This window comes from Salvelinus fontinalis, chromosome 11 (genome assembly GCF_029448725.1).
Source record: "Salvelinus fontinalis isolate EN_2023a chromosome 11, ASM2944872v1, whole genome shotgun sequence".
Classification (NCBI taxonomy): domain Eukaryota; kingdom Metazoa; phylum Chordata; class Actinopteri; order Salmoniformes; family Salmonidae; genus Salvelinus; species Salvelinus fontinalis.
In genome coordinates this window covers 32575352-32593507 of record NC_074675.1, presented here as the reverse complement: position 1 = coordinate 32593507, position 18156 = coordinate 32575352, and the positions used below count along the sequence as shown (strand labels likewise).

Sequence of the window (18156 nt, the reverse complement as noted above, 5' to 3'; positions counted from 1 at the left end):
AGAAAATAAATATGGTTTACAATGGGCAAGATTATATTTGTAAATGTATTTGGATTCATCAGTTTATAGACACTGATTGGCTGTATGTAATATGACATCTAAATAAGATAACATTTTGCTATTTTAATAAAGAATTAGAATTTCAGAATTACACATTTAAAAAAAAAAAATTTTTTGTATAATTTTTTACAGTCTGCGTTTTCTAAGTACAAAATAAAGACATGGGACAGAAGACATATCTACACATGTACAGTTGAAGTCGGAAGTTTACATACACCTTAGCCAAATACATTTAAACTCAGTTTTTCACAATTCCTGACATTTAATCCAAGTAACAATTCCCTGTCTTAAGTCAGTTAGGATCACCACTTTATTTTAAGAATGTGAAATGTGTAACGGGCTTCCTCCTTCTCCTCATCCGAAGAGGAGTAGCAGGGATTTGACCAAAATGCAGCGGGTTGTGAATACATAATGATTTAATAAACAAAAACAGAAGAACACGACGAACACTTGAATAATTACAAAACAAATAAACGAATGTAGACAGACCTGGACACGAACTTACATACAACGTGAAGAACGCATGAACCAGGAAAACAGACTACATAAAACGAACGAACTAACAAAAACCGGAACAGTCCCGTGTGGCGTAACATACAGACACTGACACAGGAGACAATCACCCACAAACAAACAGTGAGAACAACCTACCTTAATATGACTCTCAATTAGAGGAAAACGCAAAACACCTGCCTCTAATTAAGAGCCATACCAGGCAACCCAAAACCAACATAGAAACAGAAAACATAGACTGCCCACCCAAAACTCACGCCCTGACCATCACACACATACAAAACAACAGAAAACAGGTCAGGAACGTGACAAAATGTCCGAATAATAGTAGAGAGAATGATTTATTTCAGCTTTTATTTCTTTCATCACATTCCCAGTGGGTCAGAAGTTTACATACACTTAATTAGTATTTGGTAGCATTGCCTTAAAATTGTTTAACTTGAATCAAACATTTCGGGTAGCCTTCCACAAGCTTCCCACAATAAGTTGGGTGAATTTTGGCCCATTCCTCCTGACAGAGCTGGTGTAACTGAGTCAGGTTTGTAGGCCTCCTTGCTCGCACACAATTTTCAGTTCTGCCCACAATATTTCTATAGGATTGAGGTCAGGGCTTTGTGATGGCCACTCCAATACTTTGACTTTGGTGTCCTTAAGCCATTTTGCCACAACTTTGGAAGTATGCTTGGGGTCATTGTCCATTTGGAAGACCCATTTGCGACCAAGCTTTAACTTCCTGACTGATGGCTTGAGATGTTGCTTCAAGATATCCACATAATTTTCTCCCTCATGATGCCATCTATTTTGTGAAGTGCATCAGTCCCTCCTGCAGCAAAGCACCCCCACAACATGATGCTGCCACCCCTGTGCTTCACAGTTGGGATGGTGTTCTTCTGCTTGCAAGCCTCCCCCTTTTTCCTCCAAACATAATGATGGTCATTATGGCCAAACAGTTTTTTTTTGTTTCATCAGACCAGAGGACATTTCTCCAAAAAGTACGATCTTTGTCCCCATGTGCAGTTCCATAGTCTGTTTTTTTAATGGCGGTTTTGGAGCAGTGGCTTCTTCCTTGCTGAGTGGCCTTTCAGGTTATGTCGATATAGGACTCGTTTTACTGTGGATATAGATACTTTTGTACCTGTTTCCTCCAGCATCTTCACAAGGTCCTTTGCTGTTTTTCTGGGATTGATTTGCACTTTTCGCACTAAAGTACGTTCATCTCTAGGAGAAAGAACGTGTCTCCTTCCTGAGCTGTATGACGACTGCATGGTTCCATGGTGTTTATACTTGCGTACTATTGTTTGTACTGAACGTGGTACCTTCAGGAGTTTGGAAATTGCAACCAAGGATGAACCAGACTTGTGGAGGTCTTGACTGATTTCTTTTGATTTTCCCATGATGTCAAGCAAAGGTAGACCTTGAAATACATGCACAGGTACACCTCCATTTGACTGAAATGATGTAAATAGCCTATCAGAAGCTTCTAAAGCCATGACATAATTTTCTGGAGTTTTCCAAGCTGTTTAAAGGCACAGTCAACTTAGTGTATGTAAACTTCTGACCCACTGGAATTGTGATACAGTGAATTATAAGTGAAATAATCTGTCTGTAAGCAATTGTTGTAAAAATGACTTGTGTCATGCACAAAGTAGATGTCCTAACCGACTTGCCAAAGCTATTGTTTGTTAACAAGAAATTTGTGGAGTGGTTGAAAAACGAGTTTTAATGACTCCAACCTAAGTGTATGTAAACTTCCAACTGTATCAAGCACACTCAATTAACCATAAGCCCGTAAACTTTACTTCTGCAAATAACTTGACAAATTTGAAACTCTCCTTTTTTAAACTTTATTCCTAAAACATTGTACATACTGTATGCAAATAACCACGGCTAAATGATAAAAGGTTAACAAAATGAAAATAAAATAATAACCCTTAAGCAAGGGAAATATAGCCTGGTCCCAGATCTGTTTGTACTGTTTAGCCAACTCCATTAGCAAATGTAGCAATAGAATTGGCAAGACAGCACAAACATATCTGGGACCAGACGAGAGTACTCCCAGCTAGAACATAACGTTCTGAGAACCATATGTTTCTTAGAGCTTGTTGAGAGTGTTGTTGTCCTATGATAATTTTTCATGCAACCTTCCCACAACTTTCTGTAAATGGAGCAGGATAGTTGCTTGGATTTGGAACATTCTCAGCACGTTTAAGGAACTTGACAAAAATTTTATTTTCTTGGTATTTCATTACTTTGACAAAACATTTCAGAACATGAACAGAACATGGCTACATTTAATTAAAATGTTGGTAATGTTCTTGGAACATTCTCCTCCAACTGGTTTGACATTGGGAATGTTCTCAAATAGTTCAGAGAATGTTAAGGAACAACGTTCTCATGTGGGAATTTCAGTACTTCAGCATAACATTTCCTTCATGTTTACTTATGGTTCTATTTAAAGTCATGTTCTCAAATTGCTCAGAGAACGTGAAGAAACAACGTTCTCCTGTGGGAATGTCAGTATTTCAGCATAACATTTTCTACAGGTTTCCTCATGGTTCTATTTAAAAGTAATGTCTCAGAACATTCAGAGAACATTAAGAAACAATGTTCTGTTGACATGTAATGAAACTTTAGTAACATTCAGAGAAAGTTCTAATAATGTTATTTAAAAACACATACATTTCCTTCTTAGCATCAACAAAACTCTCTCTATTCTCTATCTTGTTAAGTGTGTGAACTTAATGAGTGATTGTTTCCTTTGAAATGGGGTCTGTTTGAATAGACTAAAATGAACAGCTTAAAAATAAAAACATGGCATGCTAGTTCCATCCTGGTGGCGTAGAAGACTAATTCCATGGATAGAGAACAGAAGATCATTGATTAAAATCTCACTGACGCCGTGTAACCATATATATACTTTTCTCTTCCCATGTGTGCTATCTGTGCTTAGAGTTTAAAACAGTTAAACTAAGCTAGCAGTAGTATTAAACGTCTTATTGAAACATTCAGTGAACGTTTGAAGTAAGTTATTTCTTATTTAATTACCTTCAAATAATCTATAATTTACGCTATCAGAGCGTTAATAAAACCACAGAGAAAAAACTTTCAGTGAACCATAGTAAAACGTTCTCAGAACCTTCCTGCAACCTAAAAATGAACTTTCACCCTCCAGGCAAAATTTTCACCTCCGTTCCTAGAACGTTAAAAAACATTCTGTTTTACCGGTCAGAAAACGTATGGTTTCGTTCCCAGAACCAACAGGAAAACAAAAATGTACGTTCCCACAACTTCCAAGGAACGAAATGTGCTAGCTGGGCTGTAATTATTCTGTTTTCAGTAAAACTCCAACGATCCCATCACTCCAACGGTAAACCAGAGAGTATCGTCAGGTAAACACAACTACCGGTTAGCATATATTGTATTATCAAATGATGTGCACGCAATTCAGCACAATTTCCAACATATCATGCAGTGTATCTAGGGCCAGGAGTTTTTCCCGACCTAGATGACATGACCAGAAAAAAACTTTGGGCCCTATAGTACAGTAATATTCTAATACTGTAGCTAGGGCCCCCCAAAATGTCCTCGGTCAGGTCACGTGGTCACTCAAAACTCCTGGTCTAAGAATACTGTATCTGCAGAAAGTCTTGTTGTCCGACACAAAATCACAAACTCAATGAATTAAAAATAAATAAATTAAAACCAAAGTTTTTAAAACCGAGCTAAGTCACATGAGCGGGAAATAGAAATAAGAAATAACAATGGCTTTTTTGCATCATCAATTCACTAGAGGGAATGTCTTAAAGTGGTAGTTCAGTGATTTTAACATATTTACTTATTGGTTTCCTTACCTTGAAAGCGGTCTACGGACAAAATAATTGCCGAACTATCCCTTTAAACTATGTTTTGTAAACCTTCATGACGTCAGATTCAAATAAACAGGCCTGGGTAAAGTAAAGGCCTTCATACTGTAACTCTGTGTCTCAATTAACAACAGCCTCTGACAAGTGGAGTTAAATACTTTTTGTGCGTTGCTGATCGATAATGTATCACATAATGTATCAGATAATGTATCACGTACATACCTTTTATATCAGATTCCCATGAACAGACCTTGGTAAAGATAGCCTGGTTATAACAGACCGAATGCGGCACTAACTATTGCTGGTCACCTTCTAATCTAGTTTTACCAGGCTATTGGTAAAGGCCTTTAAACCAACCACAGTCTCTTACAAGTTGAGTTAAATACTTTTTGTGCATCGTTGATCGATAATGCAGCTAATATACATTTCCATAGCTTGTATAGCCAGAGTAGAAATTCTTTATATAGACACTGTAGCCTAATGAAAGCTACTAGCCATAGGTGAGTTTCCAAAATCCTTTGTAGCTAATGTTGACTGCTATTTCTTTCCACAACCTGGACAAGAGAGAGAAACAGATATATCAATGTTTTCTAGTTAAGGAACGGAATTTGTCAAATGAAGCACCTTGCTGTTCAACAAGTGGTGTGAGTCTGGATTGTCCAGAGAAACAAAGTCCTGTACCATATTATTAGCTACGAAGGCTTTGGGAAACCCATCCCATATCAAGACTAGATATTCAACAGTTTACTATGACAACCCCTCTGTGTGGCAAAGCTTGAAGGTAAGTCAGCACGAGGGTGATATTATTGAGCTTTTGATGAAAATATCATGCCATGCTGCTGCGAGTGTGTTTTACTGGTCACTGTGTCACCCCACTCTCAAACACAAGATGACAAGTCTAAGTGACATATCTCTAAACCATCTCCCAATGGTCTCCCATAGCAACCCCAACAAGCGTTCTGGTTTCACATAGCAACGTCCGCAGCAAAGTCCAGCATCCAACTACACTTAGGTATCCAAAACAAATGTGTATATATATTTTTTAACATTTGTTTTGAATAGACCTACCTAGTTGTTCCTGCCATAACCAGCACTATAGATGCACTGTTGTGCACAGTTTATCCAACTACACTTCTTTGGTGAGTTCGTCTGTGAACTCAGCCATGATGTCATGCACCCAGATGTCCCTCTCCTCCTGCGAGGTGTCGACCAGGAAGACGGTCAACTTCCTGTCCCAGGGGTGATGCGCTTCCTGTACGGCCTCCAGCTGGGCCACCAACGGCTTCTTCTCTACGTGGTTCCGGAACACGATGGAAGCCTCCTCCGACCACTGCCTCGGCTTCACTCCTATTGGTGGAGTGAGAATGTCACATAGACTTACACCAAAATAATGTATACTGTACATCAGCATTGAATGCTGAAAACTATTAATATTCTAGAAATAAACAAGCGTTTTAACAAAAGGCACACGAAAGTACCTTATAATTTCACAAAACGGAAAGGCATTTCTCCAGTCAATGGCCGTGTCCGAAATCTGTGTTGCCTACTACTTACTAAAACTACATAATGTGTACTATTCTTACTACATACTATTTAGAACGTAATGTTTAGTAAAAACGTATGTAGTAAGCAACAAATATGAACATACTACTCATCCATAATGAGAAGGCATCATCTAATGCATATTCGTGCTTGTTCCCCGCCATTCATACATTTCTGTAGAGCGTGGCCCCTATTCTGATTATCAGCCATTGTCAAACACACGTGGGTGTGAAAAGACGATTATTTTCCTCAATAGTGTGCAGCAAATTTTACAAGATGAAATTCCGACATCTTGGCATTTAAAGCAAACAAAATGTTCTAAATTTCACATACTATAAAACTTTCTTATATCCAAACAGCCTACTATTTAGAATGCAATTATGGGTATTCGGACACGGCCAATGTCTATCGTTGCCACCAGAGGCCTCCCTTCTCCAAGGTTTTGAATTCATGGAATTATCAGGACGTTAAAGGAGCTTGGTCCAATGCAATTTTTTTTTCTCAATATCAAATCATTTCTGGGTAACAATTAAGTACCTTACTGTGATTGTTTTCAATTAAAATGGTAAAAAAGGAACAAAAATAGCCTCTTAGCATTTCTTAAGCAAGAATTTGGCTAGGATTGTCAGGGAGTGGGGAGGGGAAAACTGAAAACTAGCTCTTATAGGCAGATAGGTTTGGAACTCTCTTTCTTATTGGTCTATTAACTCATTTAACGCCTGGTAATGTCACCAGGCAGACCAAAACTCCATCCCACCAAAACAGGCTGAAACGTCAGTCTTATAAAACAGCTTACACTAAAAGAGCATTATCATGAGTTTCACAATTTCACAATATTATTCCAATCTCATAGTATGGAAATATATATAAAATATAGGAAGTCATGTTTTTGACTGCACTGGGCCTTTTAAGGCCCATGTGACACACTACTAAGTGAGGGTAGGGATGCTTTATGTGTGTGTTCACAACAACAACAACAAAAGGAACCCATTTTGAGGGACATAACTATTTTTTTTTACGTGTGCCAATATCAAGAACCACTTGTTGTAGATTACTTTGCTATGTTGAGGTGAATAGCAAAATCTAAGGTACATAATATGGTTGCCGGGAGGGCAACACTTCCCTAGTTACCTGCGAGTTGTGCAGTGATGCCCTGGAATGGCAGCTGTCTGAACTCCTGGATTAGTGGGCGAAGCTGGGTGCCGCTGACCAGCTCGTGTTTACCGTAGTCCAGCTCATAGACAGACACCAGGCCGTTGGTCAACACCCCCTTCACCAGCACACGGTGCCAACTGAGGTCAGAGGTTAGAGGTCAATTAATCAAGTTCATTTAGTTAATTCAAGTTAATCCTTAGCCCGGGGGGCCCGAATAAACTAGATGGCTAATCAAATTATTGAATGCAGTCAGACTATCCTACTAGAAGCCTTACCCAAATCCCTCATTCACACTTGAAATCTACAGTTCCCACACATACTCCCAAGACCCATTCCCACCCACTCCTCCCTCTACTCACTTGTTCTCCACCTTAGCAGCGTATATCTGATTCTTCTCCACTTTGAGAGGCTTCTCCTCGGTTTTGTTATAGTACAGGATCATCTCTCCCATCAGAACTACCAGCTTGTACATATCTCTCCAGGGTTGCAGTACGAAGTGACCCGGGTGGCAGGCCACGGACACATAGATATCCATGTTGTGACCTGCAGCAGAGGCATAGAGTTTGAGAGTTTGAGGACATTGAGGTTTCAGCACTACGATGCATAGATTTTTTTTGGGGGGGGGCATCAATCTTTTTAAATCAACGAACGGGACATGGGAAGGGGGAACAACAGACGGGAGGTTGGAAACAGCTTTGCACAAAACACAAGTACTTTAATTTTCGGATAAAAAATAAACATTATGAAGCATGTAAACATATAAATATATGTCTCTGACCTGCAGGAGGGAGGTCCAGCAGCGGGGGTAGCTTAATAGGGGCGGTGGTTGAGGGAGGTGGGGGAGTTCCAGGAGTGGTGCTTGTACCCCCCGTTGGCCTGGGTCCCGAGCCAGAGTGGGCGCGTCGTAGCTGGGGCTTGGTCCCATTTGAGCTGGGAGTGGTTGTGGTTGTGGTTGTGAGGGTGGCAGTAGAGTTACAGGTGGAGGTCTTGGAAGGGCTGTGATAACATAACATCTACTTTATTGTCAATTGTCACTAAAATGTGTATTTTTCCTTTATGCAAATCCCACGAGAGTCAAGCACAATGGCAGGAGACTCCACACTTTAGGAATCAGGAATAGACTGATTTTGAAATCAACTCCTAGCCCTACCTGTGGCTGCTTAGGAAGACGTCTCCTTGGTGTTTGAAGAGGTCAGAGGCGGCCATTTGGCGGTTGAGGCTTCTCGTGGGGTCGTGGAAATTCTTGTCGGTGAACAGGTAGACATGGACTACGCTGCGCTTGGTGTTGTCCAGCTTGGCTATCTGTGGAGGGATAGAGGGAGGGGGTGGAGAGAGAGAGAGAGAAAGATAATTCAGAGGATTTCAACTGTAAACCTTTCCTGCAGTCAATGACCAAAAGCACCCTCTTTGGCCTCATGGGTGGAATGTTATTAATATTTTTCATAATTAATCAAGAATATCAATAAAGAATGACGGAAATCCTGTGTTTCTATGTCAAACCGTTTTGTTATATTTCAGTCTTCTGTAATGTATATAAAGTGTAATATTGGGAGGCAAAATCAAAATGGAATAACTTTCAACTCTATATCTGACATGGTACAGGTGTCTTCTTTTTTTAAGCCTATAACAATGTGTGTGAGGTGTATACTTTTGCCTCAAATAGATTTGTTTAAGAATACCAAGAATCACTCTGTGTGACCCTGATTTAGCCCACTGCAGTAAAAGGTAACTTTAACAAGAAATTATGAAATGGTCACTGGTGGAGTAAAAAAACAATGACTACAGTTGAAGTCGGAAGTTTACGTACACTCAGGTGGGAGTCATTAAAACTCGTTTTTCAACCACTCCACAAATTTCTTGTTAATTAACAAACTATAGTTTTGGCAAGTCGGTTAGGACATCTACTTTGTGCATGACACAAGTCATTTTTCCAACAATTGTTTACAGACAGATTTCACTTATAATTCACAGAATCACAATTCCAGTGGGTCAGAAGTTTACATACACTAAGTTGACTGTGCCTTTAAACAGCTTGGAAAATTATGTCATAGCTTTAGAAGCTTCTGATTGACACAATTTGAGTCAATTGGAGGTGTACCTGTGGATGTATTTCAAGGCCTACCTTCAAACTCAGGACCTCTTTGCTTGACATCACAGGAAATTCAAAAGAAATCAGCCAAATAAATTGTAGACCTCCACAAGTCTGATTCATCCTTGGGAACAATTTCCAAACGCCTGAAGGTACCACATTCATCTGAACAAACAATAGTATGCAAGTATAAACACCATGGGACCACGCAGCCGTCATACCGCTCAGGAAGGAGACGCGTTACGTCTCCTAGAGATTAACGCACTTTGGTGTGAAAAGTGCAAATCAATCCCAGAACAACAGCAAAGGACCTTGTGAAGATGCTGGAGGAAACAGGTACAAAAGTATCTATATCCACAGTAAAACGAGTCCTATATCAACATAACCTGAAAGGCTGCTCAGCAAGGAAGAAGCCACTGCTCCAAAACCGCCATAAAAAAGCCAGATTACCGTTTGCAACTGCACATGGGGACAAAGATCATACTTTTTAGAGAAATGTCCTCTGGTCTGATGAAACAAAAATAGAACTGTTTGGCCATAATGACCATTGTTATGTTTGGAGGAAAAGGAGGAAGCTTGCAAGCTGAAGAACACCATCCCAACCGTGAAGCATGGGGGTGGCAGCATCATGTTGTGGGGGTGCTTTGCTGCAGGAGGGACTGATGCACTTCACAAAATAGATGGCATCATGAGTGATGGAAAAGTATGTGGATATATTGAAGCAACATCTCAAGCCATCAGTCCTGAAGTTAAAGCTTGGTCGCAAATGGGTCTTCCAAATGGACAATGACCCCAAGCATACTTCCAAAGTTGTGGCAAAATGGCTTAAGGACAACAAGGTCAAGGTATTAGAGTGGCCATCACAAAGCCCTGACCTCAATCCTATAGAAAATGTGTGGGCAGAACTGAAAAAGCGTGTGCGAGCAAGGAGGCCTACAAACCTGACTCAGTTACACCAGCTCTGTCAGGAGGAATGGGCCATAATTCACCCAACTTATTGTGGGAAGTTTGTGGAAGGCTACCTGAAACATTTGACCCAAGTTAAACAATTTAAAGGCAATGCTACCAAATACTAATTGAGTGTATGTAAACTTCTGACCCACTGGGAATGTGATGAAAGAAATAAAAGCTGAAATAAATCTCTCCACTATTATTCTGACATTTCACATTCTTAAAATAAAGTGCTGATCCTAACTGACCTAAGACAGGGAATTTTGACTAGGATTAAATGTCAGGGATCGTGAAAAACTGAGTTTAAATGTATTTGGCTAAGGTGTATGTAAACTTCCGACTTCAACTGTATATCATGTGTCTCAGCGCAGATTTACAGCATGTGTTTGTGTATGCATATGAGTATGTGTGTGCGTTCATGTACCTTCATACTACAGTCAGTAGAGTTGAGCACGGCGTCTCGGAGCCACTGAACAGCGTCTGGAGTCCAAGAGCCCACGCCACTAACAGCCAGGTCAGCCAGACAACACTTCACTGCCTGGAGAGAGACTACTGCACATCAGACTACATTACCCAGACAACACTTCACTGCCTAGAGAGTGGGCGTGTTCGAGCGGATCACTTTAGTCAAGTCGATGACCATCGTTGGTCACCGCCTTCAAAATATTTGCATAATGGTTCAAAAAAAAAATCATGCAGTTTTGGATGAAGTCGCCTTCAAGTTGCTGCAGTTGCTTTTCACCAACTGCACCATGCAGACATCACTTGCATTGTGGGAGGCTCTATTTCAGGGTTTCCCACCTAGAGGCCCACGGGTGGTTTTACTTGTCCCCCCAAGTTTTCTGAGCAAAAAAAAGTATTTTATATACATATTGTTTGTATTTTCATTGTTGGATATTACCATTCACATCATGTCAGTTTACCAGGATGTCAGACTATCTGAACACCTACAGGCCTTTGTTTCAAAGCAAAACCCTCAGGATGCACACTCATAACAAACCACACACACACCATCCCTCTGTCCTCTCATGTGCTGACCTGTGGTGGAATAGCAATCAGGTCGCGTAGGAAAGGGGGAGGGACTTCCCTCAGTTCAAACACCTCCACCGAGGCCTGGACCCCCAAGTCTATGAAAAGGATGTCTAGGACTCTACTGCCATGGAGGTTGGTTATCTGTAGGAAAGCAGCGAGAGAGGTCATAAGTCTGGGTTATCTCTGTACACAATGAGTTCAGCTCAGTTCGTATTTTTTTAAACAGGACAGTCCATTCAGCAACAATTATCACAGTTTTCCAGGGTGTCCTGGGATGGATAAAATAATACAAATGATATAATAAGATAAGTGAGGCTCACTCTCAAAGATAGGACACTCCTATGACCAGAGTGGATAAAGGACTGAAATTAACGGTCACTTGTTTTCATTCTGGACCAAAGTGTAGACATCGTTCCTATTTGGCAGCAGCTAGCAAAACGTATCCATCTGTCTCTGCCACATCAGCTATACAGTATTGATTCTGAGGTAATAGTATCCATCTCACCTCCACGCGAGACCATTTGCCTTTGTAGCGCGCTAGACAGCCTTTACCACAGAACGGTCTGGACACCAGGAACTCTGATGTCACCTGCCACACAGAAGAGATTATGTCATCAATATGGAGCAGGATTATGTCATCAACTTGAGACAGACACAGGGAAAAAGAAACATGACGCCTATGGTGACTGTCACAGTAAATATTGTTTTTATATAACAACAATGCATCATTTAATAACAAAATACCAGATACATATAACATTATGTAACCTGCCCATGTGCTATGTATACATCTGTATTGTATGCATCTGAAATAAATCGGAACAATTTGACCCGTTTTAATGAATTATAACTGGGGATTACGCTAGGTAGTAGTAGTAGTATGTGGCCTGTAGGTCAGTCCCAGTAGGTCAGTTCCAGTGTCATGTGATCAGATTAAGTGGCCTGTGTCTTAAACCCAGATTATGTTCCTTAATCTCAATCTGGAAACAACTATCTGCCACTATGCCTCCTCAGAGTATAAGGATGAGTGACAGAGGCTCTACCACACACGCAGGCACATACATACACAAGGTTGCACACGCACACACACACATACAGGTACCTGTGAGTGGAAGTAAGCCTCGGTCTTCTCCAGTATCTCCGTGAGTTTGGCCAGGCCTCGAGACGGGAGCTGGCAGTATACGGTCCCGTCTGAACACACACTTCTCACCGCCACGTTCATATAGGCACTGTTCACCTACAATGGGGAGAGAGAACCATGGCTTGGGTTAGACATGATCCCATTACACTTGTTTAAAAATGTGAACGTGCAATCTGGCATCTGGGAATCTGTTCCATGGTTCATTAAAGTTTGAAAATGGCAAGGCTAATATTTAGATATTACGTAAGATTAAAATAATCATGAGTGAAAAACATGGATTAGTACAGTATTTATGAAGGATGCTCAAGAATCTCTTCAACCCACTGGCAGCAAATTACAATAACAGTAGCCCACCTGTAGGGGGCTGGCTAGGGTCTTGTCCTGCAGGGCTTTGATACAGGCTGCGTTGATGTTGACATCATCATCCTGCGACGTGTCATACAGGACCACCAATGGGGTCTGCTCTCTCTCCAGGATCTCAGCCAATAGGATCTTTCCGCTAGCCATGGACTCAAACTTCTTCAGAACAGCAGGCTCCTGGCAGAAAGTCTCCAGACCTGGATAAGAAAACAGAGACAGACACTTCATTGAGAAGAAAGAAAACGGAATCCAACCCTCAACACTATTGTTAAAAAATATATAACTGAAAATTCTAATCAAAACTCACCAGCCAATTTACACTTGGTGGCCTGGAAAGGCAGCTTGAAAAACGTATCATGCAGTTCAAACACTTTGGCCTTGCTGATGACTTCCGAAAACCCGTGATCCACATAGTAAACCTACAGATTCGCCAACAGACACAAAAAATATGTGTGGAAAAAAGCAGAGAGATGTAATTCATTTTCTAAAATGTCAAACCATAAACTCTCATCCTATCCTCAAATCAGTAACATGGCACCATAGATGTTTAATATGACAAATAACCCAAAGCAATAGAAATCCATGATTCTTTATTCAATTCCATTGTCTAAGTTCCAACCAATTGACCTTTGACCTCACCTTGACCTTGTCGGTCATGACTTCTGTGACTTGTGCTCGTAGTATCTCCTCCTCTTCCTCAGCCCTGACGGCTGTCAGCTGACCCGAGGTTGGAGAGGTCAGAGGGGTACGACTGTTGTTGTCTTGGCAACAGTAGAACTCTCTCATCTCATCCTCCAGAGCCTCCTGGGCCTGGGAGTAGCCCTCTCCTATGTACCTGGATCGAGTTAATACACACAGGTATGAGCAGATACACACACAGAGAAGGAGAGGGTGAGAGGGGTTAGGAGCGATTAAGAGGAGAGAGAGAGAGAGAGAGAGAGAGAGAGAGAGAGAGAAGGAGAGGGTGAGAGGGGTTAGGAGCGATTAAGAGGAGAGAGAGAGAGAGAGAGAGAGAGAGAGAGAGAGAGAGAGAGAGAGAGAGAGAGAGAGAGAGAGAGAGAGAGAGAGAGAGAGAGAGAGAGAGAGAGAGAGAGAGAGAGAGAGAGAGAGAGAGAGAGAGGAGAGAGAGAGAGAGAGAGAGAGAGAGAGAGAGAGAGAGAGAGAGAGAGAGAGAGAGAGAGAGAGAGAGAGAGAGAGAGAACAACCACATTTTATGGGACAGCAAAGTAATTTCATTTATTTTCAGTACTGTAAGTCCAGCTCCAACAGCACCAAGGGGCTGGTCAACAAACCATGCCCTGTTCATAATGAACTATAACCAAACAACTGTCCCTCAGAGCCAGTACCAATCACCCATAACCAAACAATTGTCCATCAGAGCCAGTCCAATCACCCATAACCAAACAATTGTCCATCAGAGCCAGTACCAATCACCCATAACCAAACAATTGTCCATCAGAGCCAGTACCAATCACCCATAACCAAACAACTGTCCATCAGAGCCAGTACCAATCACCCATAACCAAACAATTGTCCATCAGAGCCAGTCCAATCACTCATAACCAAACAACTGTCCATCAGAGCCAGTACCAATCACCCATAACCAAACAACTGTCCCTCAGAGCCAGTACCAATCACCCATAACCAAACAACTGTCCATCAGAGCCAGTACTAATCACCCATAACCAAACAACTGTCCATCAGAGCCAGTACCAATCACCCATAACCAAACAACTGCCATAACAGCCTGTGCCTGTTACAGAGGTTCTTACCGAAGTATGACTCCGTTGGTATTGGTAGCTTCCACCACCAGCACAGAGGGGTACTCCTCCCTGGGGATGAGGAGAGGAGGTACAGCCTGGGTACTGAGCCTCCTCCCTACCTCCTCTCTGGCCCTGCACTCCTCTACTGACTCCCTCCTGTTGCAGCTCTCCTCCTCCCTGGTCCTCTTGTACAGGATGGCCCTCTTGGGGTTGTCCGGCATGGGGTAGTCTACGGTGCAGAAGTCGGAGAGCAGCGAGAGATTCTCCAGGACGTGTTCGGGGAGTTTTGTCTTGTACGTGTCCAAGTAGAGTTTGGGTAAGGCGTGGGCCCATAGACCGTTGCTGTATTTCACTAGGAGCTCCCCGAGCTTCTGTTTCAAGTCGGGGGAGAGGGTGGAGGGGGAGGCTGGGTGACTGGGGGAGGAGGACGGGGGGGTGAGGGGGAGAGGGCTCATGGTGTTGGTAGGGGGGCTGGTAGGGGGCTTTGACTGGGGTTTGATGTCCGTGGATGGAGTGAAAGGGGCGGAGGTAGGGGATAGGACTCTGGTAGGGACAGGGGATGGGGTCTGTGTAAGTGTTGGTTGCTTAGCTGGGTACAGGAGTAACTCTTTTGGGTTACTGCTGCAAGGTTTCTCTACCTGAAACAGAAGAGAAGGCCAGATCCTTCTTCAGATACATAGAACCAGCTAATCTAAAACAATAATACAGGAGTAATCAATCATATAATAGAACGTATTTCACCATATGCTATGCAGCTGTGGGGACCTACAGGATATTTGACTAAGAGAGTATCAACTTTTAAAAAAGGTCTAAGATGCAAATATTTTTGCTCATGCAAACCAGATGATTGAATTCAGCATACTGATGAGGATCCATCTAACTATAGGAACATTTATTTACTCAATGCACCCCTCTACAATATCAGTATCACACTTTGCAAACACATTTCATTTATTTATCTTTCCTATATTCATATTCATTAAAATATGTGACCTGTAAATAAAGTATCCACTATAACTTACAGTGCATACGTGTGTCCAGTGCTCCAGATCTTTGATCGCTTCGCTAGGCAGGTCCTGTTTGTACAGTTCTCTGTAGAGCTGGGGTAACTTAGACACCCAGAAGCCATTACTGTATTTGATCAGCACCTCTCTGAGACGCCCCTGCACCTGCTGGGGGCTGTAGTTCCCACCGGCAGAGGGGTTGTAGTCCTTGGGGGAGTGCTGCGGCTTGGGCATCCCAGAGCCAGCACTCTCGTTTAGGTTTGAGGGAGCTGAAGGAGAGAATAAAGGGAGGAAGACATTTAAGGTCAAGCGTATGTTGGTTAGGCATGGATGTGTACGAACTTCTACAGGTATATCCTGGTTATTGGGGTGATATGGAGTAAATAAGTCAAGTGACTCTGTCCTGACCAGGCAACTAGGGCCCAGAGAAAAACTCCTGGACCTAAGTAGGTGTAGCTTATCTAAGAACAACGTGTTACACTGCGAGAGACTCTTGGTGTATCAAAGTAACACAAAAGAAACAGTCTGTTTCCTGGACCTGTATCTTTTTACTAAGAAGAGCATAATGAGTTTGTAGCCTGAAGCTAAACTCTGGCCTGTAACGTTCTTGCTTTGAGATGTGTTGCGTTTAAAGGACAGTCATTTAAAGGCCAGGAACCAGAGCGTCCAACCTCTGTTAATAACTGTTTGAATAAGGTTCTAGTACCTGGAAAGGCCTCAGATGTAAAGACTCATCTCTGAACGAGGAAATACATCCCTGATTAGAGTGTAAGGATGAAAACAGCCTTGCTGTGTGCCTTGAAAACCCTTGCTCTTGGACATACACTGAGACACTCTTACAAAGTCCTACTTACTGTTGCTTTGGGTATTCCTGGATAGGTGAGCGTGCACTTCCTTCTGGAACCGGGATGGAAGTGTCATCCTTTTGTCTGACCTACACAAAAGGAAAAGAGAGAAAATGAAGTGTTGACTTTGAGCCATTTCTACTGCATCTAAACAGACACTTATGAACCAGCGGAGGAATAACAAACATATGTGTTGAATTTCTTCGCTTGTTTGTTTCCTGTTTGGAAACATCGTTTCAGTTTGCGTCCCCATTTCTCAACCAAACAGAAACGTCGGTGAAAGAAGCCAGCGAAATCCCTCAGTCAACCTAGTCAGTGCTAGACTAGACTCTACAGTATTCTGTACACACTCCATAAACAATACCCCTGTGCTCTAGAGTCTAGAGGCCTGAGATAGTCTAGAGGTCTCCTCATGGAAGTAGAATAATTCCTAGAACGGTGCCCATTCAAGTCCATGCGTTGGTGAGCCTTCCTACAAATACCATTAATATTGACGGCCTCTCTGATTACACCATACTACCCATAATGCTCTCTGATGGGAGTCTCTCCATCCCAGAATGACCTTAGACAATAGGGACATAACATTATGAATACATACGCTTATACAACTAGGTCGCCGGGCAGAAAAGTACTGATGCACCATAAACAGGCCATTCTTTGGCTACACAACCCCAGCCATACATAATTGGGGCCAATAGTTTGTCATAACAACATTATGTTGCCTGATTGACCAGAAAAAACTCCCCTAGTTGTAGCCTATGAGTTTTTTCCTAATCAGGAGAGGGCATATGCTCAAAACTTCTGTCCCCACTGTATATAAAACTGAGATGTACCTTTGACTGGAATCTACATTAAACTATTAGAAAATAAACATTGTCAACTACGATGGATTGCTATAACTGTTCAACTGTATTAGCCCCAACAGTTAACAGGAAGCCAGACAAACTTTTGAGAGCTGACAAAATGTGATTGACCCCACAAACCCTCACATACCACCAGTGAGTACTTGACAATGGCCAAGCGATCAGTGGCTGCACCGCCCAGATTTTTCCTCTAGTTGCAGATAAAAGTGTGTTTGTGTGTGTGTGTGTGTGTGTGTGTGTCCATGCTCTCGTGTGTGCGTGCTGCTTTGTTTGTGTGCTCCCACGCGCGTCCCTCTGCATTTGATCTGAGGCGTCAGATGAAAGTGCCCAGACTGTACTACTACAGATATGCTGATTCATTGGGCTGTTAATCTGTAGTAGAATAGGAGAGGGATTAGCCTGCCTTGTCCCTTTGCTTTCAGCCATGTCACTCCGGTCTCTCCTGTGGTCCATTGTCTGGTTAGAGAGCGCCAATGACACACAAAATAAAAAGAGTGAGTCGGGGTGAGGTCAGTTGTTTTCATTAGCTAGCTGTTAGCCACATTGTGCTTGAAAAGCGAGAGAGGAGGAGAGAGAGGTGGGAGAGGGAGGGGGGAAAGCGAGAGAGAGGCTGCTGCATCCCTGGTGCTACTGCTGAATAAGCACAGAGGGGGGGGGGGGGGGGGGGCACTGAGGGAAGAGATGGAGGGAGGGAAGAAATGGCTGGCCCCACTAAACTAAACCAACCACTGGGTTCCAGCGCCCTTCATTCACGATTCTATTCTCATTCAGGTCATGCATCAAGGAAGAAAAAAAAAAAAAGAGGAGGACAGAGGAGGAAAGAAAGAGAAAGAAAGAAACTGAGAGGAGAGTGACTGACAGATAAATAATCCTTGTCTTAGTTCTTTTTGTCCTTTCATTCCCCTGATTCTTAGACCATGGAACAAAATTTCCCCCCTCACAGTGATGGCAATGCTTCCAACTCAAGGTAATATT

The 18156-nt window shown here is 42.3% G+C and overlaps 1 protein-coding gene across 3 annotated transcripts in view; it reads right to left on the bottom strand.

Moving 5' to 3' along the window:
* Nucleotides 1-2403: 2403 nt before the first annotated feature.
* The window catches only part of tdrd7b (tudor domain containing 7 b), a 28007-nt gene continuing 12254 nt past the window's right edge, over nucleotides 2404-18156 (bottom strand). For all 3 annotated transcript variants that reach the window (XM_055938447.1, XM_055938448.1, XM_055938449.1), the window contains 15 exons: nucleotides 16328-16407; nucleotides 15492-15742; nucleotides 14479-15107; nucleotides 13346-13541; nucleotides 13014-13125; nucleotides 12701-12903; nucleotides 12308-12442; nucleotides 11711-11794; nucleotides 11212-11346; nucleotides 10598-10711; nucleotides 8284-8435; nucleotides 7912-8129; nucleotides 7493-7676; nucleotides 7110-7270; nucleotides 2404-5783 (listed from right to left, as the gene is read on the bottom strand). In XM_055938447.1, the coding sequence (XP_055794422.1) occupies nucleotides 5563-5783; nucleotides 7110-7270; nucleotides 7493-7676; nucleotides 7912-8129; nucleotides 8284-8435; nucleotides 10598-10711; nucleotides 11212-11346; nucleotides 11711-11794; nucleotides 12308-12442; nucleotides 12701-12903; nucleotides 13014-13125; nucleotides 13346-13541; nucleotides 14479-15107; nucleotides 15492-15742; nucleotides 16328-16407 (2875 nt within the window). In that variant the 3' untranslated portion in view covers nucleotides 2404-5562. The remainder of the gene's footprint in view (nucleotides 5784-7109; nucleotides 7271-7492; nucleotides 7677-7911; nucleotides 8130-8283; nucleotides 8436-10597; nucleotides 10712-11211; nucleotides 11347-11710; nucleotides 11795-12307; nucleotides 12443-12700; nucleotides 12904-13013; nucleotides 13126-13345; nucleotides 13542-14478; nucleotides 15108-15491; nucleotides 15743-16327; nucleotides 16408-18156) is intronic.